Here is a 27,853-nt window from a genome sequence, read left to right on the forward strand (position 1 = left end):
AGTAGAGTTTGTTCCAGACTTTTACGGTTTCACGTCTGCGTCTGGACGAAACAAAGCTGACACAGAGGCTTAATGAAACACGTCACTTTTTATTGGATGAAAACAATTATTATGACACACCTCCGTCGCTTGCCTATTTCACATGGCGCCATACGCCTCTGTGGCCGTGTTCACGTTCAAAAGGCTGAGACTTCGCTGCCATTGATCAGATAATAATAACTCATGTCCATAGGAAAAGGTTTCCTCCTCTCCACAGTCATCTAACAGCTGATCTAATTTCCTGATAATTCAGTCACATGCACGTTTAGATTAATTTTAGCAAGAATATTTAGCGCATTGGAAAGATTAAATGCTAAATGCAAAACAATACTGCATCATCTGAAAGCCACCTGCATTAGTTTGGACAGGAAGTTTCATCTACAGCCAGACGTGAACAAGGCCGCCGATGGCGATGGCAGACTTCCAGGACCTTCTGATGGCTTTTAAACATGGAACCATAAACGCCCTGTATGTCTCAATCACACACGTTCATCTTTTCTTCCTGATTTTGCTTTTAGGGGCTGTTGAAGTGATTCTCCTTCCAAAGTCTGTCTTTTCAGTATCAAACCCTCAACTAGAAAGCTGATGAATCCACCTTTCCAGCCTTGAGTTCTGGGCTCATTTGAGGGACAAAAGATTTTAAGATTTTTTTTTTTGTGAAATTAACAGAAACATTCTGTGGTTACACATCATGTGAAACCAAAATCTGAATGAGCTGAACTACTGTGATATTCTGCACAGACCAGTTTGTGGAAAAACAAAACGGTGCATAAATGATATTAGCGCAGAGATTTCCACATATTTTCATGTTTAACTTCAGTATTCAAACTGTTTTCTGTAGTTAAACGTTCACTAAAGCAGTTTTTCCTCAGAGTCTTTGTGTCATTTGTGCACAGGCTCAACTTTCTTCTACAGTTTGGCAAATGTGGATTTCTCACGTTTAGTTTAAACAAACTGTGATGTGCAGACACTTTGAAATTATTTGTAAAACATCTTTTCACAAGCTCAAAATCACATTGACCCTCATTTGGTCCCAGACGCTGTGGGTGAGTGTGATACTCAGAAGATATTAGATTTTGTTGGTGTATCACTTCCATTTCTGACAAGGGCCATTGGGACTTAAGGTCAAAACATGCTTTGGAAATACACTAGGGTGACATTATAATGCAAAACCTTGTTTTTATGACTAAACAGCCCCTTAATTTAGATTAATGTTCATTCCACCCAGCAGTCTGCTGTCTTTGATCCCTGAAAAACACATGGAAGTGATGGTACAACTACAGAGAATATGCATCGTCTTTATATTCAACTTGTTCTCGACCTATCACTACTTTTACAGCTACACAGTTAAGCAGATATGAACACGTTGTAAAGACTTCCAGAGGATAACTGCTGTAAGCACACACGTCCATCCATTCAGAGCCCATCGTCATCCAATCGAGTAGTCATGTTTTGTTGACAGGAAATACTAAACAGCAAACTGTCTGAATCTAGTAGCGAATGCAAATATAACGTCATCACATTCGATTAACAGAGGCTTTGTTCATCTACGCTGACAGTTTGTAGACTTATAGGTGACTGCAGCACTTGAATACAGATGGCTAGTTTTATCACTGAATGTCGTCCCGCTTCCACAACGTTAAGTCAGTGAATATATTAGCATGCTGTCAGAGATTCTTTTGCCCACCAGGAAGCTTTGAAGATTTTGTATATCTGCAAGTTATTTACAATACTGATTAAGACAAAGAGTACAGGAGAGCAAGAAGTTACTCCAAATCAGCTGACAGTTTTGAAAATTATGGTATTTGCTATAATATTTTCTGCAGCAGTGATGAAACTGGAGTCCAGCAGGTGTTGAGGTGAAATATTTGTGATAAAACAAAACTTCAAAATAACTATTTGAGAAAAATAATGCTGGGTGACATTGATGATATCTGCTGTGGGAGATTTTATATTGGAAATCTGCCATCTCACTTACACCAAGACAGCAATCCCATAAAATTTCTGCTTGTATAGGCCATTAAAGTCACTTCAACTGTCACTTTCAGTTCAAATCACTGAGTAGGACAGATTCATGGAAATATTTAATTTTTAGGATATTTATGTCAGTGAGATTAAATACCTTGACTTTAAACATTCTACCCAAACCAAACCTGCAAGTTATCATCTTTCTCTAATTTGTATCTCGCAAAACTTTTAGTGACACTAAACACTGGATATCACAGTATTGTGCAGACTGCTAACAAGTATATCCACATATCTCAGTCCAAGAATATAGTGTAATCTAGGCACCTACACATACAAACGGAATACGTTAATTTGAAGAAATGTTTCATCGAAAATGTACCCCAACCCCACTAGGCTCCATAACAGGAAAGGCTAACAGTGTTTCATATTTAGTTGAGAGGTGAGGCCCCAAGCTTTGATGTACTGTATGTAAAAAAAGACATTACATGTCAGTGTATTTGTGTTCTTTGTGAAAGTCTGTCAACAGTCTGCCAGAGTTTGTACCTTTTCAGGTAGAAGTCCAGCTAAGTTGTCCTTCAAAAGTTTGCATAATATTTTTCTTCTGTCGATTCTGTCCAGGAGACCGATGGTGATTTATGTGCTGAAATTAAGTTAATTGTCTTTTGCTTTATGCTTTCACTACATTTCTACCAGGCAATGGTTACTCTACAAATACAAAAAGTACAAAAAGATGCACTTCCATTTCATCTGAGATTTTTCTCTGAAGTGCATCTCTAAAAGTTATTGATGGTCTGTTCATGGCAGACCCGTCTCAATGCATACATCCCACCCTGTATGAATGGTAGATGGAAGCTGTGATCAATTTTTCAGAGAGAAAAACTTCAGTGAATTCAGGAATTCAGTGAATGGGAAAGTAAAGGGTCAATACCCGAGGTATAGGGTCCAGCACACTCCTTTTCTGTCCACCTGAGTGCTGAGTGTCATACAGGAAAGCAGTGGAGTCCTCCATGCTGTTCACTAAACGTCCAACGACTCACTTTTCCCCACTGACTTCTTATTGATTGTGGCTCCTTGGCTCTGTGCGTCTTGTAGGCAGCAGGCCATGGGGCTTGGGACGTAATTAAATGGAGTAATTCGGGCGGCTTTGCTGGGAGATCCTTGGCGGAAATGGACAACTCCGCTCACGTGGCAGTCTGATGTTCCTGTGGAGACCGTGCTGTGGCTCCTCAGGGATCCATCCGAGTCTCCATCCAGGAGGTTACTCCCAGAGGTGGCGCTAATCTTTCTGAGTAGCGCTAGTCTCGCCACTTCCTCTGAGATCACCGGATCTGTTTCAACCGTCGGAGAGGTGCTTGAATTGATCTTGTTGTTTGAAAAGTCTTCTGTCTGGACTGTTGCGTCACTTGTCTTGCGAGATGCTAGTAGAATGGTTGGCAGTTTACCTGGAAGAGCTGGTGGCTTTGGCTTTTCCCCATCAGGAGAAGGCACCAGAGGTAATGCATTGGCTGGCAGAGTACTTTTCAAGATCTGAGGTACATCTTCATCCCTGATCCTCCTCCAAGTGACTCTGTCATGTAGTCGTGATGCAGATTTCTGCCCCTTTTTCTTTGTATCGTCCTCGCTCTTTGCTCTTCCACTGGAATCAGATGATGAAGAGCGGAGGGAAGAACGGCTTGTTACTCGGCTCAGTAGGTTTATGCTTGGTGACGAGGCATGACGCTTAAAGGTATCTTTGTCTTGTTGCTGTCTGGTTCCAGATACTCTGCCCGGATCATTTCGCTTAGCAACCCTGCAGGGACTTTCAGAGCTAGTTCTCCTGCCTGGACGCCTTGTAGATACGTCCCTTTCACTGGAGGTTGCTCTAGAGAGGGTTGTAGTCTGCTTCTGAAGGCCATGGTCTGACCTTTTGCCTTGCTGTGCTTGTCCTGACTCTTTTACTTGCACCCTTCTTTGGGTTTGCACAGCTGCCTTCAGTTCTTGACAGCGTGATGAGCAGAGGAAGACGGCTGAAGCTCCAGGAACTGCTCTGCGGGGGGATCCATTCTGGGATCCGGGCATGTTGCGTGCAGAGCCATCACGTCTCAGCACAGTCTTTGATTCTTTAATGAAAGTCAGCTGTCTCAAAAACCCAGTGCGATCAGACTCACCACCACTTGAATGGACAGAAGTCATCCTGACCAGTTCAAATCGATTGGCAGGTGACACTCTTTTCCCATTCACCTGATTAGTTTGTTTGGTGGTCGCTTGGTTTGTCACTAGAGGAGAGAGAGGTCTAGCCTTGACTGAATTTTGCATAAAAGGGATTCGGACAGGTGACTTCTGAGTTTTAGGTGGTGGGGATTTTTCATTTTGATTCACAACAGGAGAGCGTCCCTTTCTTTCATGGGGACTACTAGCTGGTGGACTACTAGTTGGTGAAACGCTCTTTTTCTGAATGGTTTTGTTTGTCTGAGTTGGGGATGTTATCTTCTTCTGTGACTGTTTGGATGGTGTAGAGGTTTGCGATGATCCAGAGGATGAACTTTTTGGTATCCTTGGAGGTGGAGTAGAGCTCCTCTTTGGCAAAGACAGTTCAGTGTCTTGTGGGTGACCTAATCGGTGAAGACTCTTTGATCTGTGCTGAGCAAGGTTTGGATTCTTTGGAGCATCTGTCTTGGGTGGTACTTTTCTGGGAGGAGGTCTTTGCGATGGAGCGGTTTCTTTTTTTGGTGTATAGATCACTGTCCTGCCTCTGAAAACCACAGGTAAGTTTGGAACTGGCTTGCGCTGAGCGAAGTCTAGGGGTTTATTAGCCTTTTTATCTTTTGCAAATTTTCTCTCTTTGGGCGTGAAGCTGGACGTTGACATGAAGGAAAGGACTGATTCAGTCTCTTCAGAAGATGGCTCTTGAGACTTTGATGCCTGCAGCCCAGTGACAACACAATTAGCCCCTTCTTGTATGGCTCTCCATTCAACACTGTTGAGGTCTGAATCTTTATCCCATGCTGTATCATCGCTATCCATTTCCTCATCCATGTTCCACTCATCAGAGGCCTTTTGTTTGTGAGTATTTTCTGCTTTCTTCTTCCTGGCAGCAAGCTTCCTTCTCTGCTTGGGCATGGCAGATGTTATGCATTTCTGAAGGAGGTCATCCTCTGAGTCCATGCTGACAGAGCTTGGCGAGCTTGGCTCTTCATATTGACTGTGAATGGTCTTAGGCTTTGTTTGTTGGACCATATTCAGTGTCTTGTTGTGTCTGTTTTTGTACCATATTTGCTGGGCTTTTGATTTATGATCCTCAAACTCAGCATCACTCAGTGAACTGAGAGAGGAGCTGAGTGAGTAACATCCCAGGGATTCATCCTTTATCAGATTCTGTTTTATCCTGTGAAACCCTTTTGACTTTCCTTGGCAATTATCAATCCTGCCAATATTTGTCATGCTCCGTGAGAGAGTATTTCTACTTGCTTCTCTGATCTGCTTCCTATTTGTTTGCTTCATGACTTCCTCTTTTCCATTTTCGTTATCGTAGAAGTGGATACTGTCCCCTGAGGAATGGGTCACTTTTCTAAAGACTGTGTTTCCTTTTTGTGATCCCACATTAAGGTTACTAGTGGTTTGCTTTATGACAGGCAGATCTAGTTTCCTGACAGAGCCTTGAGATTGCCTCTTCTTTTGTTGGTTAGGAGACTGATCACGATTTCTTTGGCTTGCCACCCTATCGGCTACCTCTTTGCTTTGCATCAGCACCCTCTGAGTAGGAACAACATGCTTGGTAGTTCGGTTCATTTGTATTTCAGGGGGGTAGTTCACCCTGTTGGATTTGTGGAAGTGTGAGAATATCCTCAAGTCTTCGATCCTCTTTGCCTCATCGTCAAGCAATTCCTGTTTGTTCATGCCTTTAGCTGTGCAGTCTTTAGCCCCCCTGTCGTTCACTGGATACTGAAGAGTTTCATCACTTAATGATGTTGTGCTGGAGAAGTTGACAGGTGTGCCTTCCGCAGAATCAGTGAAGGATGAATCATCTAATTTGAGGTCCTTTTGTGGAATGACAATTCTCCTGCCGGGACACATTTGGGTTTTGCCATTCGGGAGCATCATGTATACTGGGAGATGTATTGGTTTTCGGATCTGGGAATTGAGAATATGTGGAGGGATTGTGGTCATCAGGGAAGGTCTTACTTTTCTGAACTTGGAGGGCATTGCTGAGTTGATGCACTCCTTTAAGATTTCTATGTCATCATCTGAATTGCCCTCACTATATCTCTCACCATGGTCAAGTCCTTGCTCATCTTCATCAGGGAAAGGAAGATTTTTATCATTTTGCTGGAGTAGGGGCGTCAGTTTCAGCTCAACATCTTTCTGTATGTAGTGTTCGTGAAGAGGCAGAGCACTTAAACTTGAAGCACAAGAGAAGTTTTCGGTGGGCTTTTCCACAGTGAAGTAAATCATGGTGTCCAGGTCAGGAGGAAGGTTAAACCTTTCCTTGGAGTCTGCAATATCCATGAACTTTCGCAGGCTATTTTCCCACTGGCCTGCTACTCCTGCTGCCTGTGTTTCGGGTCCATTTGGCTCAACGCAGCATGGAGTTTTACTTCGACTAGGAGGCATGGTTTGCCCTGGGCTGTCGGGGAGATCACTGGGGCTTATTGTTCCATCAATCATTTCACTGCATGGATCACTTTGGATTGAGCTTGCAATAGAGGGCGACTCAAAGCTGCCCAGTGAACTGACTGAGCTACAGCGACTCATTACCAGAGGTGTCTCATGTATGTAGTTTTCAGATGAGCTGGATGGAGATCTGTCTTCAAGTACAGCTGGTGAAGCTCCTCTGAGGAACACCTTTTCCCTTTTGACAGGACAGGGGATCTCGATGGGATCTGTCTCTTTGCTGGGGAAGGTTTTTGAGTCTGTCATCAACAGCTGGCTGTCAGTCAAATCCTCCAAGGTTTCATCCTCTTCAGGTCTGTTCACTACTTCTTCATCCTCCACTTCAATTATTTCTAATGATGAGTCACTCTCCAGCTCATTCTCACTTTGTCCATCCAGAGCTCCATCACCAGAGGAGAGGGAGGAAAGTGAACTGCAGCGGGAGAAGCAAATCGGGGTGTTCTCCACTGAGTATTTCTGGACTGTCTCCATTGTCCCAATAGTTGGACTTCTGGTGGTCATTGGAGAAAATTTTGTAATACTCCCCCCAGTCATAACAGTAGGTACCCATGCTTGTCTCCTCATTGCCTGAGCAGCCTGAACATTGATGGCTGTCTTCGCTACACCAAATTTGGCCACACTCTGAATGAGTGGAACCTGTTGATAAGAAGGAGACAGTTTAATTGAAGTCATGCTGACATCAGAGGACACTTTAGTGGATGCACTGACAGGTGTTTGTACAGGCTGATCCTGGTTCTTTTCTGCATCTGTGCTGCTGGACTCTAGAGCTTTCACATCTTTGTTGTCCACAGAATCTCTCTCAGGGATATCCTGCTGGTTGGTTTCATTCGGGACACAAGGCCCTAAACTAACGTAATCTTGATGAGCCACCTTTAGATCAAGTTGGTTGGGTCGTGGTTGCATTTTTAGAGCTGTTGGAGCAGGTCGCAGCTGGTCTTTGCTGCCACAGTAGCCATCACTGGTGCTTCCACTGTTTAGGCTGTCTGTTGATACACTTGTATGGGCAGTTTTGAGGCGCAAGAGGGCATGAGCTCTACTGAGTCGTTCTCTGTGGGCCAAGCTACTTGTGTCAGAGAGACGGCAGGGGGAGCAAGATTTTGCCCGGGCTTCATTGAGTTCATCTATTCCATAAGGCCAGTCCGCTAGGTGGTCCTCAGAACTGAGACTAAAACTGTCCTCCGAGGACGTGTGCATGGTGATGTCCTCCACTAACCTGTCGATCTTGGCCACCGTATTGGTGATCTTTTTTGCTAGCTTCTCTGCTGCAGCAGATACCACATCGTCAGTAGGTGCATGTCTTTTCTCGATCATCTGAGGTGGGTCTGTGTCTCTTTCGGGTTCACTGTCCCTCTTACGTGGCTGATTTTGCAAAAAGTTAGAGTTGGTAAGGAACATGGACAGCATAGAGAAGCTCCCAGTGTCCAGGCTACTGGAGACATTGGGGGCCTCATCATCATCAAAACAACCAGAATCAGACGCGTAGTCCTTCGCCAGACTCTCAATGTGCCGTAGTGGCTTGTTCAGGGTCAAGTGCTTGGGGCTCTGTTTCTCAAGGGTGTCAAAAGTCTCCGCTAGGTGTTTGGCATCCAGCTCAGCCTCAAGAGCTTTCTGTTTCCTCATGTAGAGTGAGGGCATGCAGGAGCCAGGAGATACGACTGCAGCATCCTTATATTTCAGGGGTCGATTGGTGAGCAGGTTCCTTAGGGCTGCAGCGCTGCCCATGGCTATCATCTTGTGCTTGGAGTGGATAAGGTTGCGCAGCATGCTAACTGCCCCAAGGTCCCACAGAAGCTCCTGGTCTTTTGGACTTCGGGCAGAAAGGTTCCAGAGAGTCCCACAGGCATTGCTCACGATGGTCAAGCTGTGGGAGCGCAGGTGCTGCAGCAGAGTTTGGAGGCAGTTGTGGTCCCTCAGGATTTGCCTGTGATGAAAGGATGTAAGAGGCATTTCAATACATTTCTCACATCCAGATGAAGCAAATTATTACCTGCTACATTTACCTTTTAAGGACTGCAACTCCAAGCCATTTTATAAAGAATTTTTTCTTCCTTCCTTCCATAGATCTGTAGGTTTCTTTTCCTTGTATTATGGTATAAATATCTACATGAAGTAATTCTTATTTAGCTATTTTCTATTAGAAAAAATTCTGCATTGAATTATTTATAAAACAAAATCAGGCAGCATTTCAGCTGAGCTCTGTACAAATTGCTTTGAATACTGCCCAGAGATAAACAATTATGGCATTTCTAATGACAACTAAGCAAAACAAGATCCATGAATAGAGATGTGGTTGAAAGCATCGCAAAATAAGCTAGCATGTGGGCCTTGAGTTGGGATTTCTTCTTTTTTTTGTCAAACTTTTATCAAATTTAAAATGACAAGAATGAAAATTCACACTCAAAAGCACTTGACATTTCAGTCAGTGTTTGAGCCTCAGAAACCTACCTGTAGTCTTCTCGTGTGGCAACCAGACTGGACACGTTTCTAAGGATCCCTCCGCCGCTCTCGATGATGGCGAGCGAGTTGGTCTGACAGCGGTACGTCAGCGTGCTGACCAGGAAGCCCAGAGCTCCGTCCACCGAACAGATGGCCACTTTGTTATCAATGCTGTGAGCCGACAGATTCCACAGTGCGCTCAGGAGACTCTTCAAGGTTGACTCCTGGAAAATCAGCAAAACAAAAAAATCATTATTATCATTTACAAGAGCAAAATACACTCAATAGACTCAGAGCAGATTTTTCAAATCAAACTGTGCTTAATCAGCGTGACTAAGGGATGTTAATGAAAAACTTAATATAAGAATAAATAATGACTTAATGTTCAGTCTGAGTGGTTAATTAAACTAAACTAAAGCAAGTTTCAGGAATCTACTATCAATTTTTGTGTTGTACAGAAATTAATGGGAAGTGACGGCTGCCTGGAACCCGCGACCAGACTTTAGACTAAGCCAAGCTAAGCGACTGCTGGCTGTAGATATGAGAGCAGCATCAACATGACCATCTAACTCCAGCCCGAAGGTTGAGAGGCATATTTCACAAAATGTCAAACTGGTACTTTAAGAAACGTTATTGAATTCATCAGGTTAAACCACACTGCAGAGCACTTAATCATAATGTACAACTCTGTTTCTTCAAAAGAAATCTTAAAACGCTTCAAAGCAACCGGCCAGTACTGTTTCCGATAGTATTTTATTCACACCATCTCTTGAAATAAATCTGCTATTGTTGTGTCTCCACTCTGTGGGCTGGTTTGTTTTCCGTCACCTTTGTGGCTTGCAGGGCGCAGGTCATCAGTGCAGAGACACAGCCAATGTCTCTGAGGACTCTCTTGCTGTTGATGTCGGCCCTCCAGGACAGGTTCCTCAGGATGCTGGAGACCACCTGATGAAGCTCCTCGCTGTCTGAGGCCAGCTGGGCCACCAGAGCCTGAAGGCAGTTCTTCTTTGAGCACAGGGTGGCCTAAAGGAAGACGAGGTGGACGTGATTAACAGCAGCATTTACATTGTGTTTTTTTTGTGATTATCACATCACACCTGGAAAACATCCATCAGGTTGCTCTTGGTCTTGAAATGAACCTTTTCATGCAATATAATACACCTTTTTATTCCAACAATTTGTCATGTTTGTTGGACTCACTGCCTGCTGATTAGTGCAGGGCTGTTAAAACCATCACAGCTTCACGTTTCTCTGTACCTTGTTGACGACGTCTCCGAAGGTGAGGTTAGTCACTGCCATCCCTGCGTAGCGGCGCAGAGCCATGTTGATGGGGTCGTTCTGCATACCGTACATGTCCTGGTCCAGGTGGATTAGATCGGCCACTACCTGCAGACCACCTGAAAGAAAAACACAAAGGTCTTAGCCGAATGTGACGCTGATATTGGGAATTCAAAAGGCTTGAACATGTTTCACCAACCTAACTCATTCATGGCGCGCCTGTACTCCTCTTCAAAGGAGAGTTTCATGATGGCACACGTGGCCTGACAGATCTGAGGGTCCACAGGTTCAGGGATGTCTGCAGAAGAGACGGCAAACAGCAGAAGAGACAGAAAGGTTTCACTGTGGGTTATTTTCCACACGGTACTAAAACCCCCTTGGTGTTTAGAGGAACTTTTCTCACCAGTGGTTTTGGTTCCCCCGGGTGAAGGTGTCCCTGCATGGCTCTCTATCCAGTCCCAGCCGCTGTCACAGTAAGTCCGGATCTGCTCCAGCATGTGCAGCACCCTCATCTCGCGGCGGGCCTGGCCCTCGTCTGGCTGGGAGTAGATGATGTTGTGGAGGGCAGCGCTGGCTCTGGATTTGGCCTCTCGGCTGCAGCCTGTCGTCGTGCCGCCTGCTCCGGTCTCCCCGGGGCCACCGCTGCCACCCGGAGGTTCATGCAGGATTTGGACCAGCAGAGGGACGCAGCCGGACTTCCTCATAGCGATGCAACTGTCCTGAGAACTGGACAGAGCCAGCAGAGTCCGGGACATCTCCTCCTTATCCCTGTTAGCGAGCATGGAGAGCAGCCAGAATATCTCCACCTGGAGGGAGGTTTCACCGGTTACTCAAATACTGCATGTCAGTACAGTTTTAAGGTACTTGTGCTTTGAGTAGTTCCAGTTCATATAATTTTAAACTTCTACGCCACCACAAATTAGAGGGAAATATTGTACTTTTTACTTGAATAAATGTACTTTTTAATAAAATAATAATTTTGGTTACTCTGCAGATTCAGACTATTAATATAAAATATTATCAACTAACAAATGCTGGAGCTGATTAAATTTCCCAGCAGAATATAAAGTATTAAAATAACACGCATTACTGCACCAATAACAGTAACCCAATGATATGTATTTTTCTGTCCGAGTAGTTTTATTTTTCGTACTTAAAAAAGGAGTAACTTGTAAAATATGGCCAGAATTCAATGGTAGTTAACTAGGAGGCAGCAACTCATCACAAAACACATCAACACTGTTTTATATTCTGTTGAGTGTGTAAAGTCATTATGTTCATCTTTTAAACTAAAATTGTGTCCATATCGTACAATTTGCACCTTTAAATTAATTTGATACTAATACTTTGGTACTTTTATACAGGTAAGAGTATTTATGCACTTCCTGCCTTTACCTCAGGATATGATCTGATGAATCACATCATCTGCTCAGTGTCATTACTATATGTTACAGAGCTGAGATTTTAGCTTAGGTTTTAATGTAACTTGCTAGAGATAAAGTTAAAGCTAAGAGTTCCAGACGAGCTGCAGGCAGACGTGGCGTCTCAGAGCTCGAGCTCGGTGGTGGATGTGTCACCTTGCTGCCTCCATCTGCAGCAGCTTCTGTTCCTGCTGCTGCCGCTGCGGATGATGATGAGGCGTTGTTCTCTGGTTCTCCAGCAGGGGGCTTCTCTGCTCCGGACAGCTGCACAAGCACACACGCACACACAGACAGAAGAAGACGTGAGGACGAAGTGTAGACACTAAGGGCTTCCTGTCAGTGATGGTCCAGTTATGTCATTATTTTGAGACTTTGAACCAAAGGTAGGTTTATGCTGTGGTGTCTCTCAGTGTGACATGTTCAAGTCTTTTTGCAGAATCAGATAATATTTTAAAACGTCTGTGTTTCTGTTTCTTGTAAAATAATGTCTAAAACACATGAAAATCCTCAAAGATTCAAATCATCTTTTCAAAAAGACAGAAATCAAATATCATTTTATAAGAATGTAAAAAAATGATTTGCGTTTACTATAAAGTGACGAACGCTGACTGAATTTCAGCTCCGTGTCCTTTTTGTTTCCATGTAAAGCTCAGAGGATCTGGAGCACTGACCTACTTGTGCTGTGAGTGACTGAGAGAGTGACGAAGAGCACAGACGGACATGCAGGAAAAGTTTTCTTCTGTACTTGGGATTATTTTAAATCTCACTCATTCACTATTACTCTGAGTGGGTTTTACAGAGTTGGACGTTTGAGTGAAACAATTCAAACCTCGTCTGAATCATTCCATCAGATAGAAACACATTTCCCAGAATTCATCCTGACAGCCTCCAGATCTGTTGGGCTGGAGATCACTCACACACACACACACAGCACCCCTCTTTGTCTGCAGACACACACATCACACCCTGAGGCGTTGCCATGGTGACAGGATGGATGAAAGGGGGATGAAAGCTTTGATTCGACTCTGAGGGTTTCAGTCTGTGAATCCAAATGAAGCTCTATGTGTGTGTGTGTGTGTGTGTGTGTGTGTGTGTGTGTGTGTGTGTGTGTGCACGTTTAACAAAAGATGCCTGCCTGCTTCTCTTCTTCCTGTGTTCGACTGAGTCCGTGGCTCTGATCCAAACCTCCATTAAACACAACCAGCTGCACACATGACAACAAAATGGACGCCAGCGAGAGGAGCAAACCGAGCTGATGTTCGCTGCTGTTAGGATTCACTCATCAGCAGCACAGACACAAACCTCTCTGCCCTGTGGACCAGGCTTTTAACTGGAACTGGAGGCTCCGCTTAGCCTCAAACAGTCTGAAACATCCTGACCTCAGCACACACATGAACTGTGCATGAGGTCATTAAACACACACACATCACACACTGATTCATGTCAGTTAGATCAGATTTGCTGCTCCAGGCTTTATGAATCATCGTCATCACGAATCGGGACGGATTAAAGTAATGACAGGAGACCAGTCTGACTGTGGCGCAGGTTCTGCTGAATGGAGCCCAGAGCCTGGTTCTGATGATCATATACACACTGAGCTCTGTGAGGTTTTCCACACTTCAAATCCAGTTTTCACAGTAAGAACAACGGCAGCTCACACTGAACCTCCACTGCTCTGGAATTTGGGTGAACTGACCCTTTACTGGGGCAGTTTGAGTCTTTCTTCAGTCTGCTGTCTCCTTGTTATTCAGAGACGGGACAAACTGACTTGTGCGCTCTGTGCCAACGCTGCAGCCTGGTAACAGCCAATCAGAGCTCAGCTCAGAGGCTGCTGGGAAGACCCAACTTCTCTGCATAGCAACGAGGCGGAGTGGAGCCGGAGAGGGATGGAGGAGGAGGAGGAGGAGGAGGAAGAGTCATCTATGTGTTTAAGAGTTCAGGTTCTGCTGAAGTAGAACCTTCCTGTTCAGAACCCTAAAAAACGTCATCATTATTCATAATTATTATTTAATATTTACAGCCACTGATGATTTATTATTGGTTAATCTGCTCAATAATTTGATTAACTGTTGGGTCTAAAATTCTGAAAATGTAAAAAATAAATAATGTGAATCCCAACTCTAAAGATTTACTGAGAAACAGCTGACAGCTTTCACACTTCAGGTGCAGGGATCAGCACATTTTGGGCTTAAATTTAATTAAATGGTTAGTCAATGATCAGAATTGCTGCCGACAGATTTTCAGTTGATAATTTAATTGTTGTTTTTAAATGTAAGTTTTCAGTGGATACATTTAAATTTTAAATCCTGTTATTTTTCAGGTTGTGAAACGTCTCATAAATGCTGTTTGTTTGACAGCTTGCTCTTTTTAAAACGTTCTCATCAGTGATTTGTTACTGAGCGCACACGTTTTTCCTGATTCATTTTGGTTTTGTGGGTCAAAGGTCACATTCAGTGCAGCGTGCTGAACAGTTAATGAGCACAGCTGACGTGATTCATTATTTAGACAGTCAGAGCTGCTCCTGCGACCATCAGCTCGGGGAAAAGCCCACCCGACTCATTTCGCTGTTTCAGCTGCTTCACGTCTGACTTAATGCCCGATGAACGCCAGCTTTTAATTCAGTTCAGTTCAGTTCACAACTAAAGTTATCTCACCACACTTACAAATAGACCAAACTCATGCTGGCATGTTAGCATCAACGGCTTCATATAGTAATCATCATCATCATCATCATCATCATCATGTGAGATGTTGTGAAAATGTGACCAGAAATAACTCCAGCTTTTAACAGCTTGTGTTAAATGTTCAGCGTTGTTGTTTTAAAGGAGTAACTGCGTCCAGTAGAAACACGATTTAAACAGCTGTGATGAAGCTGAATGCTCACCGTGGAGGATTTTCACTGTTAATGAAATCTACTTTATCTTTAAAGAGAAACAACCCAAATGACCGCACACGCCAGCCAATCATCATCAGCCGAGCAGTCGGTGAAATATGGAGACAAACTGGTCGAACCAGAAACATGCTCAGCTCAATGAAGGAATGTCGAGTGCTTTGAAACGCTGAGAGGCAGACGCAGCTTGAAGTCAGAGCTTTCACACTGAAAAACACGTCAGGAAGTTTTCGTCGCTTTGCTGTGTTTTCACACATGGAGAGCGAAGCCGTAAGTATGAGACATTCTGATTGATTCGTGTGATTATCTGATCAAACAAGCCTGCAGGTGAGCTGGGAGGCAGACACAAACATTACAGGCAGGGTCTCTCTTCCAAATGAACAAAGTTCAATGGCTGCTTCAACAGAGGTGGACTCAACAGAGTTAATGCTCCGATGTCCCCCTGGGTGTCGTTAAATACCCATGACTGAACCCAGTCCCGCTGGGTAACCGGTGGGTTTTTGTCCAGTGTGAAAGGAGTTCAAGAGGCCTCAGCAAAGACAAATCAAGGCAAACGTTAGATGTAACTGTTATCTTTGAACAAATGTGACATATATGATGCCTCCCAAAACAGAATCAATACTCCCGCCCAAACGACTTTGGTAACAGAAAGGTCAGAGATCATCAATCAAGGCAGTCAAAAAGCTCCTCTATATGGCTGGAAGGAGAAGGGAACGGCTACAAAAAGAAAATATTTCTAAATAAAATATTTGTCAATTTACAGTCATTGTGTCTTGAATTTCCCTCGGGATCAATAAAGCATCTATCTATCTAAATTGACAACTTAATTCTACATTGATTTGTTAATGCAGATGCCCGCTGAAGTCTCTGTCAATAAAACGATTCAAAAAGTCTAAAAGGAAAAGAGATTCAAAACTTTACAAAGACAAACAACAAAACTACTGGAAAAAGTTTAACAGAACAAAATAGACAAAATGAGTCTTGTTGAACCTTCACAGGAAGATGACCAAAAAGAGCCTGAAAGACGTCTCCAAGAGGACGACGAGACCAATGAATCTGAAGGCCAAAAGGACAAAAACATGGGGATGAAAGATCTTAAAATATGTCAGCAGGATAAAAGGACCATCAGCCCGCTAAGTCTTCTCAAGGAAGACTTCAGCCAGCTTAAGGAAGAAGTGCTGAAAGCGTTCAAGGACAAAGACACAAAGACAGAGCTTGAAGACAGACCATCGAGTCAAGCAGAAAATAAAGCTGCCAGCAGTACGCTTGGTCTGCTAAAAGAAGACTTCAACCAGTTCAAAGAAGACCTCTCAAATGTCTTCAGAATCGGTCTTTCCAAAGAGAGAGATGCTGTGAAGGAGGACTCCTCTCACACCTTCAAGATAAAAGACTCAAAAGCTGAAAGGACCAATGAACCATTTAAGAGTCTGTTCCGAAGAGACCAAAAGACTTGTCAAAAAGCAGAGAACAGCCAGGGAGCTAAAAAGACATTTTCAGAGACGAGTGAAGAACAATTGGATGGTGGGTTTAGGGGAAGCCTCTCAGAGCAGAAGGAAGAGACGGTCAATGAGCTGGACAAAACTGAAACGGCAAGTCTCTCTGAAACCCAGCAGAGTGAGGAGAGCATTCCTGCATCACAGGCAGGTAGGCTGCATCAGTTTCACTGTGAAAACCAAACACACAATTACTCTGACATCAAAAACCGACTGAGTCCAAGTCTTTGAGTTCAGACTACCCCATTAACCCGCAGAAAAAAAAATGAATGCGATTCGCCAACTCTGATGTCTAAGAATGTTAAACTACCGTACATTTGTTGGTGCAGATGAGTGGAATCGTGTTCTTGGCATACGTGTGCCCAAGAACAAACAGCATTCATAAAAACTCAACTCAACTCAACACAGGGAACCTTTAACCTTGAACATGTTGTCATGTCAATGCACAGATGTTACAGAAATAAGTGATTTAAAAAAACAGTGAAAGCAACAACAGAATAGTAGACTCTAACGTTAATGTAATGTTAACAAGAGAAAACTTTTTTGTGTCATTATTTGTTGTTGCGTTACATTTATTATACTGTATATCAACACTGCAGCCAAGCAGAAATGTGAGGGTGGAGCAGAAGACGAGAGGATAAACGATGAAGAAGACGAAGAGTCTCTGTGGGAGTCTCTGTCCTCACCTGGTCTCTTCAGTCTGAGACACCCAAACAAAGACAACAGAAGGCGAGTCAAACTTTATTCTGCTGTAGCCAGATGTTTCGGTTCACTACAAACTACAGTCAAATCTAAATGTCACATTTCACTGTTGATGTTGTGGTTATTTCTGCTCTTGCAGGGATCAGCCGGGAGATGAGTTGTGGTGGGTGAAAAACTGTAAGCTCACACACGTTTCATATCTTTGTCCTACATTATGTCCGTTTGTGCCTATCACAAACTTTACAGTATCATCTGCATAGAATCACAACACTGACTGAGTACTAACATGATCAGAGGGATTGGAGCTGAATGCTGTCACAACTTGACTGCTTTGTTAATAATTTAATAATCTAGTTCTGTTGTTGAAGTCATCCTTGTTGTTAGGTGACGTCGCATCCGCTTAGCCAATCACAGTCTACAGTAGTTGTATTTGGTGTTACTTGCTGAGATGAACCCACATTTAGCCCCAGGAAGTCATCTCCAAAGAGAGGAGAACTTTTCATAATATGTTATGTTCCTTCAGTGTTCATTTTATTTCAAGAGACATAAGAGAAATAAATGTAAATAAGAGAAACCATAAAACGTAATTTGTAACCTTGAGATAATTATTTGTTGTGATTATTTGTTGATCTGAAGATTATCAGTGCAGCAGCATCAGTTTCCATGAAATATTTGATTTTATTTCACACTATTGTGGCTTTCATGGATAGAAGTAGGCTTCTTGGCTAGTATTACTTAATTTGTCAAGTTTAGACCTGCAGCCATCTAATGACACATCAATGACTACATCTGGACTGATCAATTTTTTTACACATTCTGTTCAAAAAATGTAAAATTTCTCAACAAATTTCTCAATTTAAAATATCTAACATGGCTAATAATCCCTCCTTGGTGTGTTCCCCAGTTGCCTGCTATTTGACCTTTGACCCCAACACTGCCAACTCAGAACTTCTTCTATCCGACTGCAACAGGATGGCAACTCGAGTGTGGTCAGATCGCCAGACCTTGGACCACCCAGACCGGTTCGAACGGTGCCCTCAGGTCCTGTGCAGGGAGGGGCTGCTGGACTCGGTCTACTGGGAGGTGGTATGGAGCGGCGGAGCTGACATCGGTGTCACCTACAACAGCATCTCCAGAGATGGAGACACAGCAAGCTGTCTGCTGGGACACAACCAGCAGTCCTGGAGTCTGGAGTGTTCAGAGGGAAGCTACACTCCCTGCCACGACAACAAGAGGTTCAGGGCCTCCTCACCCCGACCCTTCACCCACAGAGTCGGGGTTTATCTGAACTGGTCTGTAGGCTCTCTTTCCTTCTACGCCGTCTCTCAGGACACCATGGTCCACCTTCACACCTTCACCTCCACCTTCAGTGAGCCTCTGTACCCGGCTTTCTGGGTCTGGGCCTACGATGGCTCAGTGTTGCTGAGCCATGTGGAGTTAGCCTGGGAAAGACTGCTGTAGTGACCTGACAAGTGATTACATCCACACATCCTGAAAACCAACTGCCATGTTGTGATTCACAGGTACGTCTCCCTCGACAGCACACAGGTGACGCCCAACTGCTGATGTTACTCGTAAATATCAAACATGTTCTAAAAGATCTTGATAAAAATGAGTGGCAGCGACTTGATCAGAAGACTTCACATCAGACTCTTTACATATCAAACTGACCCAGACTGGAACAAACCATCAGATTAATATTCAGAGATGCAAATCTAACGTACGTCCATTTAGGTGCCGTAACGCGCAACTTCAAGTCCACCTTAAGAGCACATGATAGCTCTGAATTTAAAAGACTGAATTTCCAACAGCATCATGTTTGTACTGAAACATTTATGAGCCTGCTTTAATAAGGACCCATCAGCAGAATCAGTCTGAGCAATTTTTACAATCCGCTGTGTGTGTGTGTGTGTGTGTGTGTGTTATTGTATTTGTCTGACCTGTAGCTGGTTCTCCTGACTCCCTCGGGCCTCCTGCAGCTCCTTCTCCAGCTGCTCCAGACGAGCAACACGCATCTGCAGCACGCACACACACACACACACACAGTTATCCAGATGTTCTTTCTACAGACCAGATGTCTGTGCTGCATGCCGTGAAGTATACAGAATACATTCCTTTTGATTTAGTTTGCTGTTGGTACGTGTATCGATGAAGCAAGTGAAGTGAAGTGAAGGTGTGAGCGACCCTCCGGTCAGCAGCCGGCGGCCTCAGTCTCACCTGTGTTCTCTGAACCATCTCGTCGCTGGTGCCGAAGCGCTGCTCCATCACCGACTGAACCTGCTGAGCTTCAAACTCCAGCTGCTGTCGGATCAAATCCATCTGCAGAGAGAACTGCAACACACAAGCAGGTCAGCGGTCGAACAACGGACGCACACACACGCGCGCGCACACACACACACACAGGTCAGCAGTCTTTGTTTGTTGGTTGGATATTTTCTGAAACAGGAATAAACATTTGAACCAATAACATCAATAATCTTTGGCTGCATCTTCACTCCTGTTCACAGTCACATTAGCTTGTGTTTTGTCCTGAGAAAACCAACAGCATCAGTCATGTCATGTTTTGGCCTGACAGTCCAGCAAAACATCACCGTCATCACACAGAACACGAAGGTGCTGGATGGTAAAACAGCAGCGGCAAACGGCAGAAGTTAGCGTTATGTTACTTTGGAGCCTGAAAACTTTGCTGCTGCTCTCACCATTTCGATGCGAGGCAGCTGAGCCAGTCTCTGTGACAGCGCCTCCAGCTGGCTGAAGTACCAGCAGCGCTCCCTCTCCTCCCGGTCGATCTCACCCAGCAGGAGGTTCCTACAGACACATCAAACGTCACCGTCAGCACCGTGCCTGCCAGGCTCTGAATGACGCTCTCAAACAAACCTCACGCTGAATAATAAATGTTATGGTTATTACTGGCGTTCAGTCTGAACCAAAGCGATGGTTCGACCATGTGTGGAGCTAAAGGAATCCGCTGACCTCTCTTTGTACAGCTCCTCCACGTGGTGATCGCTCATTCGTCCATCCGCCCCGCTAATCACAGCTGTTTTGGGTGGGGCTCCGTCCAGGAAGTGATGCGGCAGCATGACGGCAGCGGCTTCTCCTCCGGACGCCGCACTCAGACGAGATGAAGCTCTGAGAGGACTCCTGGCTCTGCTCGCCACTGCCGAGGAGGAGGAGCAGGAGGAAGGAGGCAGAGCCAGATGATCATCCAGACTGGCCCCTCCGACAACGATGGGCCCCGCCCCCCTGACACCTGTTGGCCCCGCCCCTCCCACACTGTCAGTCAGCAGCCTCAGGTTATGAGGCTGGTGTTTGAGTTCGTAGTAGTTGGTGAGGTCCATGTGGAGCTCTGAGGGAGGAAGAGGATCGATAATCAATTAGTCTGAATATAGTCAAACAGTCAGACTTCTGTCCATCATCTCTCTGTCCATTGTTATATCTGTCTGTCTGTCCGCCTGTCTTCTTCCTTCCTTCTGGACTGAACTGGACTGCAGTCTGTAAACACAGACGCTGTTAGTCTCGGTTGGAGTTTACTGAATTCCCATCCAGACTAATTGCATGAATTAGCTGTTTAATTGGATTGAGTCATAACAAGCCCGAGCCAGCCGCAACCAATCAGGTTAGCTGAGTGAGTCGATTTATTTGTCTGTGAATGATGATTGGTCCCACCAGAATAGAATCGCCTTCATTTATTGTTTCTACTCAGACTTTAAAGGAGCATTACAACTGAAGTTTTCTGACCTTTGAGCTGGTGCAGCACGTCGCTCCTCCCGGACGAGGCCAGCGTTCCCGCCTCCTGCTCCAGCTTACTCTGCAGCTGCTTCAGCACCTCCTGCACGACAGAACAAGATCGAAGCATCACGTTTACAGACTGAAGATCTGTTCAACCAAAAACCTTTCACAGCAGAAGAATCTGAAGGAGTCGCTCACACAGAACATAAAACAAAGCAGCGTTCACTCTAAGCGGCTCCTGAAATCACCGAAACGCTCGGCTCAGAAAAACAGATTCCACGGGAGATAATAATCCAGTCAAAGAGGTCAAATCCACGAGACGTTTCTGCTTCGTGTCCAGACGAGCTACGTCCTCTGAAGCTGCAGACCGTCCCACCTGCTGCAGGTGAATCGACTCGGCACAAACCTGTCTGACCTGTTTGTGTGTCGGCGGACGGCCTGGTTCTGATCGGAGAAGCTGAACTCAGGCTGATAATCCAGCTGCTCTCACATCTGGACACGTGAGTGTGTAGACACGTGCATGTGTGTTAATGTGTGTGCAGCTGAGAGGATTTAAGAGCAGCAGGCTTTGGCTCTTAGCCTGATTTACAGCTTTCTGTTTCTCTGTAGGTTTATTGATTATTTTCATATAAAGGAAGTTGATTCTAGACATTGAAGTCATGATTTCAGATTTTAATTCTGTAGATGCACAAAATATCTAAATAGGGGATGAAACAGAAAAACAAAGTACAGCATATGTGTTTGTATATGTGCAGCTGCATCCAGACTCACCTTCATGCCGAAGGTCTCAGTCTCCAGTTTGGACAGGTGGTTGGAGTTGTCCTCCAGCTCCCTCCTCAGGTGGGAGTTCTCCTTACGGAGCACCTCCACCTGGTGGGCCAGCTGGTCGTAGGAAGCCACGGTGTTGGCCATGCTCACACTCTGCAGCGCCCCCTGCAGGAGCAGGAGGAGTGTTAGCTTTACATCCACACGTTCTGACACCACGTGGTGCAGAGATCTGAGAACGGCTGCAAAGGCACCACCACCGCCAGTAACATCCAAAATAAAACCCAATATCAACACTAATCAAACATACAAACTGCTACCAATACATAACACCTGGCTCTTCCCACCACACCTGAATGCAATTTAAGATTTTAACAATTTAACAATTCAACCAAAACACAAAATGACAAAGTGCAGATGAAGTACACTTTCAACACATATTTCTGGGGTGTTTTATGTCTTCATCATCCTCATCCCCCCGTCCTCCTCCCCAGTTTGGGTTGATGTTTATCCAACCGGAAGCTCAGAGTCTGTTAGATAACATGTTATCTAAGTTCCTCCTGCGGCTGTTTCCAGCCTCCACTCATCTGATCCTGAATCAGTCTGATGACACCTTCCATTCATTACTCTGGTTATCATCTTTCTGTTTGTCCCCCAACAGACTGAGCAGTTAAAACTGGACAGAAACGTAATGCAGCCTGTACGTTTACATCTTGTTTTCCTGAGGTATCTGCAGCACGGTGAAGCTCTTCTAAATTTTTGTTTTTGTACTAAAATGAATGTAAGATTTTGGCTTGTTAAAGGTGAGGCTGTCTTCGTGTACAGGAAGTGGCCTTTGGATTTGATCCTGCATCACTTCCACTGGAAGAAGAGAAGTGCTGATGCGCTGACATCCTGCGCTGCTTCGATCCAGTGACGACACAGTCGCACAGAGGACAAATAAACCAACAAACGATCAATAGATGAAGCTCAGGTTGAGTCTGTGTGGCACAGTGAGGTCAGAGCTGCACATGCTCAGTGAGCTCTTTGTAGCCGCTCATGTGACCGAATCGGACTGTGACCTTCACAGGAAGTGACTCTGCTCTTTGTTTGTTTCAGACAGTAAATAAAACGACTCTTCATCGACTGTTTCTGCTGTAATTCAGACGATGCAGAGTCTCTGACGGCAGGTTTTCTCTGCTCACTGCAGCTGATCTGAAGTCAGCAGGCGGGCCGGGCAGCAAATGTCACTGCTGCATTCATAATGAGGAGCTGACCCCCTGGGGGACTGTGGGTAGGAGGAGGGTGGAGGTCTGAGAGGACAGACTGGTTCTCAGTGTTATTCAGGCCAACTGCTAACTAACAAATCAACCCAAACAAACTGAGATTTTTATTACGTGTTTGTGTTCAGACTCTCACAGCTGCGTCCTGCTCTGCTTTACTGTGTGTCCAAACCACAGCAAAGATTCAGATGTTGTGTCAGTGAGGGTCCTCAGAAGTATAGAAAAGTGAGACTGCAGACCTCAGCTGGTGTGTGTGTGTGTGTGTATTTCCTATCAAAAACCACAGTGATGTGTTACCATGGTAACAGGCCCACATCCCCCACCATCGCCATGGTGACACATTTACATCAAGTGATGGCTCTTTCTGCATCCCTTGTCATCTGATGCATGCGCCCACACACACACACACAGAACGCTCACTGCTGCAGTCCCAGCAAAGCATGCTGGGTAAGACAATGTGGAAGCTCCCAAGAGGATAACGAATCAGACGGAGACTTAACGAGCGTTAACGGCACGGTTGCCATGGCAGCGGACGATCTGATGTGTGACCCCAATATGAGGCGACGGTGAGATGAAACAAGAAGAAAACAAAGAGAGACAAAGAAAAGGAAGACGAGGGAAAAAGAGCAAAGACGTGCTCACGTGGTGCATGTGGAGGACTCAGTCCCAAACGGGAGTCACAGCAACGAGGAGTGAAGAGAACATCCTGCTCCACACAACAGTCACATCCCCATCAAACACATCAAATTAAAGCCTGCATTCAAACAACGGCCAATTAACAGCCATCAGTGAAACTTAAAGGAACAGTTCACTCATTATTTGCCCACCCCCAAGCAAAACATTTCATTGAGCTAAACAGCTGAGGAGGCTGCAGACCTGTTTTAAAATGTAAAAAAAATATCAGATGTAATTCAAAATAAAAACAGCTAAGTACTTAGTGATGCAATGAACAGAGAAGCCTGTAGGGGGCCCTCATTCACAGTCATCAACAAAGAAAACTGATCCAACAACACCACCAGGTTGCAGACTGTTTCATCGTTTTTGGACCCGACTGAGCTTGTCAATCACACGCCGTCCTGAAGCATCCCCTGCTTCATGGTCTGCTTGATCCTGTTCTGTTCTCAAGAAGACTTGAAGGGAATGAGAGGCCATAAACTCATCAGGAAAATGTTTACTGAGCTCGTAAATCAGGTGAGAAGTCGACTCATTTTCTCATAAGCTCACATACAAGCAGACTTCTTTCTGAAACCAGTGGAGTCGCCCCCGTTAACAGACTCAAGTCCACTATCTGGACAGTTTTTCTTCAGTCCAGGTCTTTATTCCCTATCTGACCTTCAACTTCTCTCTGCTGCTTCACCAAACCCAGTTTAACGTCCCGACCCGACGGGATTTAAATGCTGTCCTGATCTCCTCCTGCTCTCCTTCTTTATGACGCCACATTCGGACAAATCTCTTAATCATAAATGTTCACGTTTTAAAAGTGTGTGTCTGAACAAAGAGAGAGTGGATCACTCCCACCACCTGCTCCACCCCCCACATCCTCCTGGCCTGCATCTCCCCCTCTGGGATTGTCTGGTTACCAGGGCAACCGCATCCTCCAGTCAAAGAGAAAAGGAGGAGAAAATGGCGTCGGTGTGGAGAGCGGAGACAGCTTCAGTCGGTAACACCATCACAAAACCAGAGCAAGAGTGCGATTCAGACCTGAGCCAATAAAAACGTTTCCTCTAACAGTCGCTGCCCTCCGGACACCAAAAGCTCTTTTTATCGTTTTTTAAAATCAGGTCGTGTCTCTCTCGAGCTGAACAGTTTTCATGGTTTGGACTGTTGTCTTCACGTCAGTCCTGCTGCTGCCTGGTTCAGCTCAGCTGATGAGCAGCTTCGTGAGGCGGAGGAGGAGGAGACGGGTGGATGATGATGGATGAAGCTTTTACAGACTGAACAGAGTGAGTCAGCGCTAACACACAGCCTGACACGCGGCCATGTTGTTGTGCTGGTGAGACAAACGATCAGAGCAGCTGGATGTCTCGCAACCATCAGACGCACAGAAGCCCATCAGAAACCCGAACAGTCTGAGCCGCGTCATTTCCCCGAGAGCTCTGAGACGACCCTGACAGCAGACTGAGACAACAAGCAGCAGGTCAGAGGTCAGCGGCAGACGTTCGGCTGCCTCTCGCTGCCTTTTCCAGCTCAGAGAGGACGGACTTCCTGTCCCCCAGGCTCCCCATCTGAATGTCTCTCTGCTGGACTGCCAACGTGTCTGATCCGAGAACACGTCTGACTGGACAACAAACAGTTTAATCACCTGACGCCACAGGAAACGCCGAAAGGAACTTCTAATAAAGTCGGACTTTTTGCAGCTCAAGCTTTTTGCTGCTGCACGTTTCTGCAGACCACAGATAAGTTTGACGTGTGCAGGTCAACATTTCCACACGTTTACGAGCGACCTGAGGTGGACCTCAGGTGAGACGGCTGGCGTACCGACTCGTACCGAGCTCAGTCAGTCCAGTCCAAGTATTTTATCCACTGGCAAACGACAGGATGAGAGGATTTTATTCGCTCCTCAGCACTAAAGGAAACATCTCAGGAAAGCAACTTCAGCGCAGGTTCAACTTCAACAGCGTGTCCACTTTGGAGCCTCAATCAGGAGGAAAATATGTCGGTGAAGACTTCATCTAAATGAGGCACAGTATGAGGACTCAGCGTCAGCATGAGCTGATGTCCTGCTGCGTGTGGTCGGCGCGCCGTGCAGCCGCTGAAGGAAACGAGCAGAAATGTGTTCTGATCAGCCTCCACTGTCCAAATCACCCATCAGTCATCTCACTGATTTCTCTTCCTGCGTCTGACAGCAGGGCCTGCTTTTAAAAACACTTCCTGTTGGTGTGTTCGAGGACACTCCGAAATCCGATGTTGAAGATTCTGCTGCTTGTCGACCGCTGAGCGACGAATCGCGTTTCGACACAAACTAACTAGTTCATCTTAGAGCAGTTGACTGTACAGCAGGACACTGTCAGGGTCCCCAGGGGCCCCATAATTATTAGGCCCCTGCTCACCTGTACACCGCCTCTCAGGACATGTCACTTCCTGCAGTGTAAACCTGCTGTCACCCTGACTGTCTGGACTCGGGCCCCAAAACGTTTAATGGAGTCGTTCCTTCGTGGCTGAACTGATGTGATGATGAGCAGACAGCATGAGGCCTGATTTCCCAGAGTGAAATGAGCCTGATCGTCAGTTCAAACCGAGGGTTTGTGGACTCACCTTGTTGGTCCAACCTGCTCTGCACACGTCTGTACATTCAGTCTTATGGGAAACTCGGTGAGCTCCGATGTCTGACCAAAAGTTCTCCTTCAGTGTTTTCTCTTGCTGACTGGGATTTTGCTCCGGACCAAACGTTTGATTGAATGTTTCTGCAGAGGGACTGTACTGCGGACGTTTAAACCTTGTAGGGGGTTTAAGTTTTGTAATTCCAGGCTGACATTTTGGTCCTGGCTGCTCGCCGTCTGGCTGGAAAAGTCCTGATGTGTCTATAAAAACTGTCCAGGAAGGTTTGGTGACCTGCAAACCACCGTCCTGTCTGTAGTGTGAAGTAAGTACTGGTCTCTCTGTGCCGCCTGACTTCCTGTCAGCTTATCGGTTTCTTAACCTTTAAAAACTCCTCAGTTCGCTGCACTTTTATCAGACCAACAGGAGAAACGAGTGCATCTGTTGGGGTCTATTTTCAGCAGCGGATGAATCCACATTCGGTGCTGTAGTGAGCATGTGGCGTTGGCTGTGAGATGTGTTCACCAGAAAGGCTGACATGATACAAACCAAAAACAGCAGCAGCAGCTCCTGTAACAGATCAGATCCTCTCACTGGATCTGGTTTCACCTCTCAGTCCTGATCCACAGACGGACAACAACACATCAAAACGAAGCAGTGAAACCCGCAGGAGACGTTCAAGGCCAAAACATCACCAACAACCGGACACTGAAATGATCATCAGCTATCAATAACCCAACCAACACTCACGTTTGATCAGAGAGGAACGAGACGTTCACGTGTTTAAGATGAAACCAGAATAAAACCAAAATAAAATAAAGCAGAAATCTGTTTTTCTTCTGCTTTATCATTTTGGGTTTGACCTCTGAGATGTGACGACGCCTGTGATTCATCAGCTCCTCCATCTTCCATCCTCCATCCTCTGCCTGCATGAGGGAGGACGACAAAAACAGGACGCACCCCTGAAACGCCGCAGGAGCGATGGATGAAATGAAGATGACAAAAGGCGAATTCAAACCTTCAGCATCTGAGCTGCAGCTTTTTAAAATCACATCCGCGCTAATCAGCGGCGCTCTTATTGTCTCTTCGCAGCGTCTAGCAGCAGAACCGAGCAGAACCGGACCGAGCCGGGCCGAGCCGCGCCAAGTCGCGCGGGAACGAATAGGTGGTTAAATCGGGTTAAAATGGTTTAAATAAGTAATAATTCTGATTTAAAGACAGAAAGATGAGGAGCGATCGGTTCTTACCTCATGACTCCGAGCAGAGCTGAAGATCACTGAGAGACGGAGAGACAGGCAGACAGACAGGGAGGGCGAGGGCGGGGGAGAGAGAAGGGGAGGGGGAGAGGGAGAGAGGGAGAGAGAGAGAGAGAGGGAGAGAGAGAGAGAAAGAATAATATTTATTACTGATTCTATCCTGAGATGGATGAATATTGGATTCTGATTGGCTGATTCTTTACCAATTTAATGTTCTGGCTGCAGGCTGATCAACATAAGAAATAAATCACATGAGAACGTAGAGCGTCGTCCTGCAGTACCTCATCCTCGCCACAGGGCGGCGACTGTAACACGAGCTGCATTCTGCACAGCCTCTCTGAACTTCCTCTGTGGGCTGTCAGAGATCATCTCACGTCACGTTCACTGTTCAGCTCTGAGCTTCAGACTGAGCGGTAACGCGGCTGACAGCTGATAGTCTTAGTGTTAAACATCCTGTCAGATTATATTCACTTTTTCTTACTGACTCTGAATCTGTTAGCATGATGCTAGCTTCGTGGCTCATAGCTGAGCCAGAGCAGGGTGAACCGGAAATATTGTGTCCGTTTCCGTTGCTTAGGAACCTTATGGGATGAGAATAATTGTTCCGGGTACACTGAAAAAAATTTGGAGTGACATTTACTTAAAAAATGCTAGGCAAGTTTTTCCACACGGAAATCCCTTGCAATTTTTACTCAGGATAATTCTA

The 27,853-nt window shown here is 45.4% G+C and overlaps 2 protein-coding genes across 5 annotated transcripts; one reads left to right on the forward strand and one right to left on the reverse strand.

The window, feature by feature from the left end:
• Nucleotides 1–73: 73 nt before the first annotated feature.
• On the reverse strand, nt 74–27,500 carry apc2 (APC regulator of WNT signaling pathway 2). 2 transcript variants are annotated; one of them, XM_046390970.1, is made up of 15 exons: nt 27,351–27,500; nt 27,139–27,167; nt 21,378–21,539; nt 20,616–20,706; nt 19,851–20,223; nt 19,577–19,685; nt 19,095–19,208; nt 18,818–18,892; nt 11,949–12,056; nt 10,775–11,177; nt 10,571–10,669; nt 10,351–10,490; nt 9,922–10,116; nt 9,103–9,317; nt 74–8,578 (listed from the first exon to the last, which is right to left on the reverse strand). In XM_046390970.1, the coding sequence occupies exons 3-15, from the start codon at nt 21,516–21,518 to the stop codon at nt 3,025–3,027; spliced, it is 7,617 nt and encodes a 2,538-aa protein (XP_046246926.1). In that variant the 5' UTR covers nt 21,519–21,539; nt 27,139–27,167; nt 27,351–27,500; the 3' UTR covers nt 74–3,024. The 2 variants fall into 2 exon arrangements, with proteins under 2 accessions (XP_046246926.1, XP_046246927.1); XM_046390971.1 differs by lacking the exon at nt 27,351–27,500 and having other exon boundaries at nt 27,139–27,214.
• LOC124060254 (E3 ubiquitin-protein ligase RNF135-like) lies at nt 14,083–19,669 on the forward strand. 3 transcript variants are annotated; one of them, XM_046390973.1, is made up of 5 exons: nt 14,083–14,952; nt 15,681–16,326; nt 16,775–16,904; nt 17,017–17,054; nt 17,782–19,669. In XM_046390973.1, the coding sequence occupies exons 1-5, from the start codon at nt 14,938–14,940 to the stop codon at nt 18,336–18,338; spliced, it is 1,386 nt and encodes a 461-aa protein (XP_046246929.1). In that variant the 5' UTR covers nt 14,083–14,937; the 3' UTR covers nt 18,339–19,669. The 3 variants fall into 3 exon arrangements, 2 of the variants coding, with proteins under 2 accessions (XP_046246929.1, XP_046246928.1); XR_006843543.1 differs by lacking the exon at nt 14,083–14,952 and having other exon boundaries at nt 15,489–16,326; nt 17,782–18,400; nt 18,824–19,669; XM_046390972.1 differs by lacking the exon at nt 14,083–14,952 and having other exon boundaries at nt 15,489–16,326.
• Nucleotides 27,501–27,853: the final 353 nt, after the last annotated feature.

The sequence above is a fragment of the Scatophagus argus genome, chromosome 6 (genome assembly GCF_020382885.2).
Source record: "Scatophagus argus isolate fScaArg1 chromosome 6, fScaArg1.pri, whole genome shotgun sequence".
Classification (NCBI taxonomy): domain Eukaryota; kingdom Metazoa; phylum Chordata; class Actinopteri; family Scatophagidae; genus Scatophagus; species Scatophagus argus.

Bases quoted from the DNA above. Each gene is read 5' to 3' on its own strand.
- apc2 (XM_046390970.1), bottom strand. From the start codon at position 21,518: ATGGCCAACACCGTGGCTTCCTACGACCAGCTGGCCCACCAGGTGGAG. The intron at 19,686-19,850 runs GTCAGCGGATTC...ATGTGTCTGTAG, and splicing joins GAGGAGCTGTACAAAGAGAG to GAACCTCCTGCTGGGTGAGA. The intron at 11,178-11,948 runs GTGACACATCCA...ACCTCCCTCCAG, and splicing joins CTGCAGATGGAGGCAGCAAG to GTGGAGATATTCTGGCTGCT.
- LOC124060254 (XM_046390972.1), top strand. From the start codon at position 15,657: ATGAGTCTTGTTGAACCTTCACAGGAAGATGACCAAAAAGAGCCTGAA. The intron at 16,905-17,016 runs GCGAGTCAAACT...CTGCTCTTGCAG, and splicing joins CCAAACAAAGACAACAGAAG to GGATCAGCCGGGAGATGAGT. The intron at 17,055-17,781 runs GTAAGCTCACAC...TGTGTTCCCCAG, and splicing joins GTTGTGGTGGGTGAAAAACT to TTGCCTGCTATTTGACCTTT.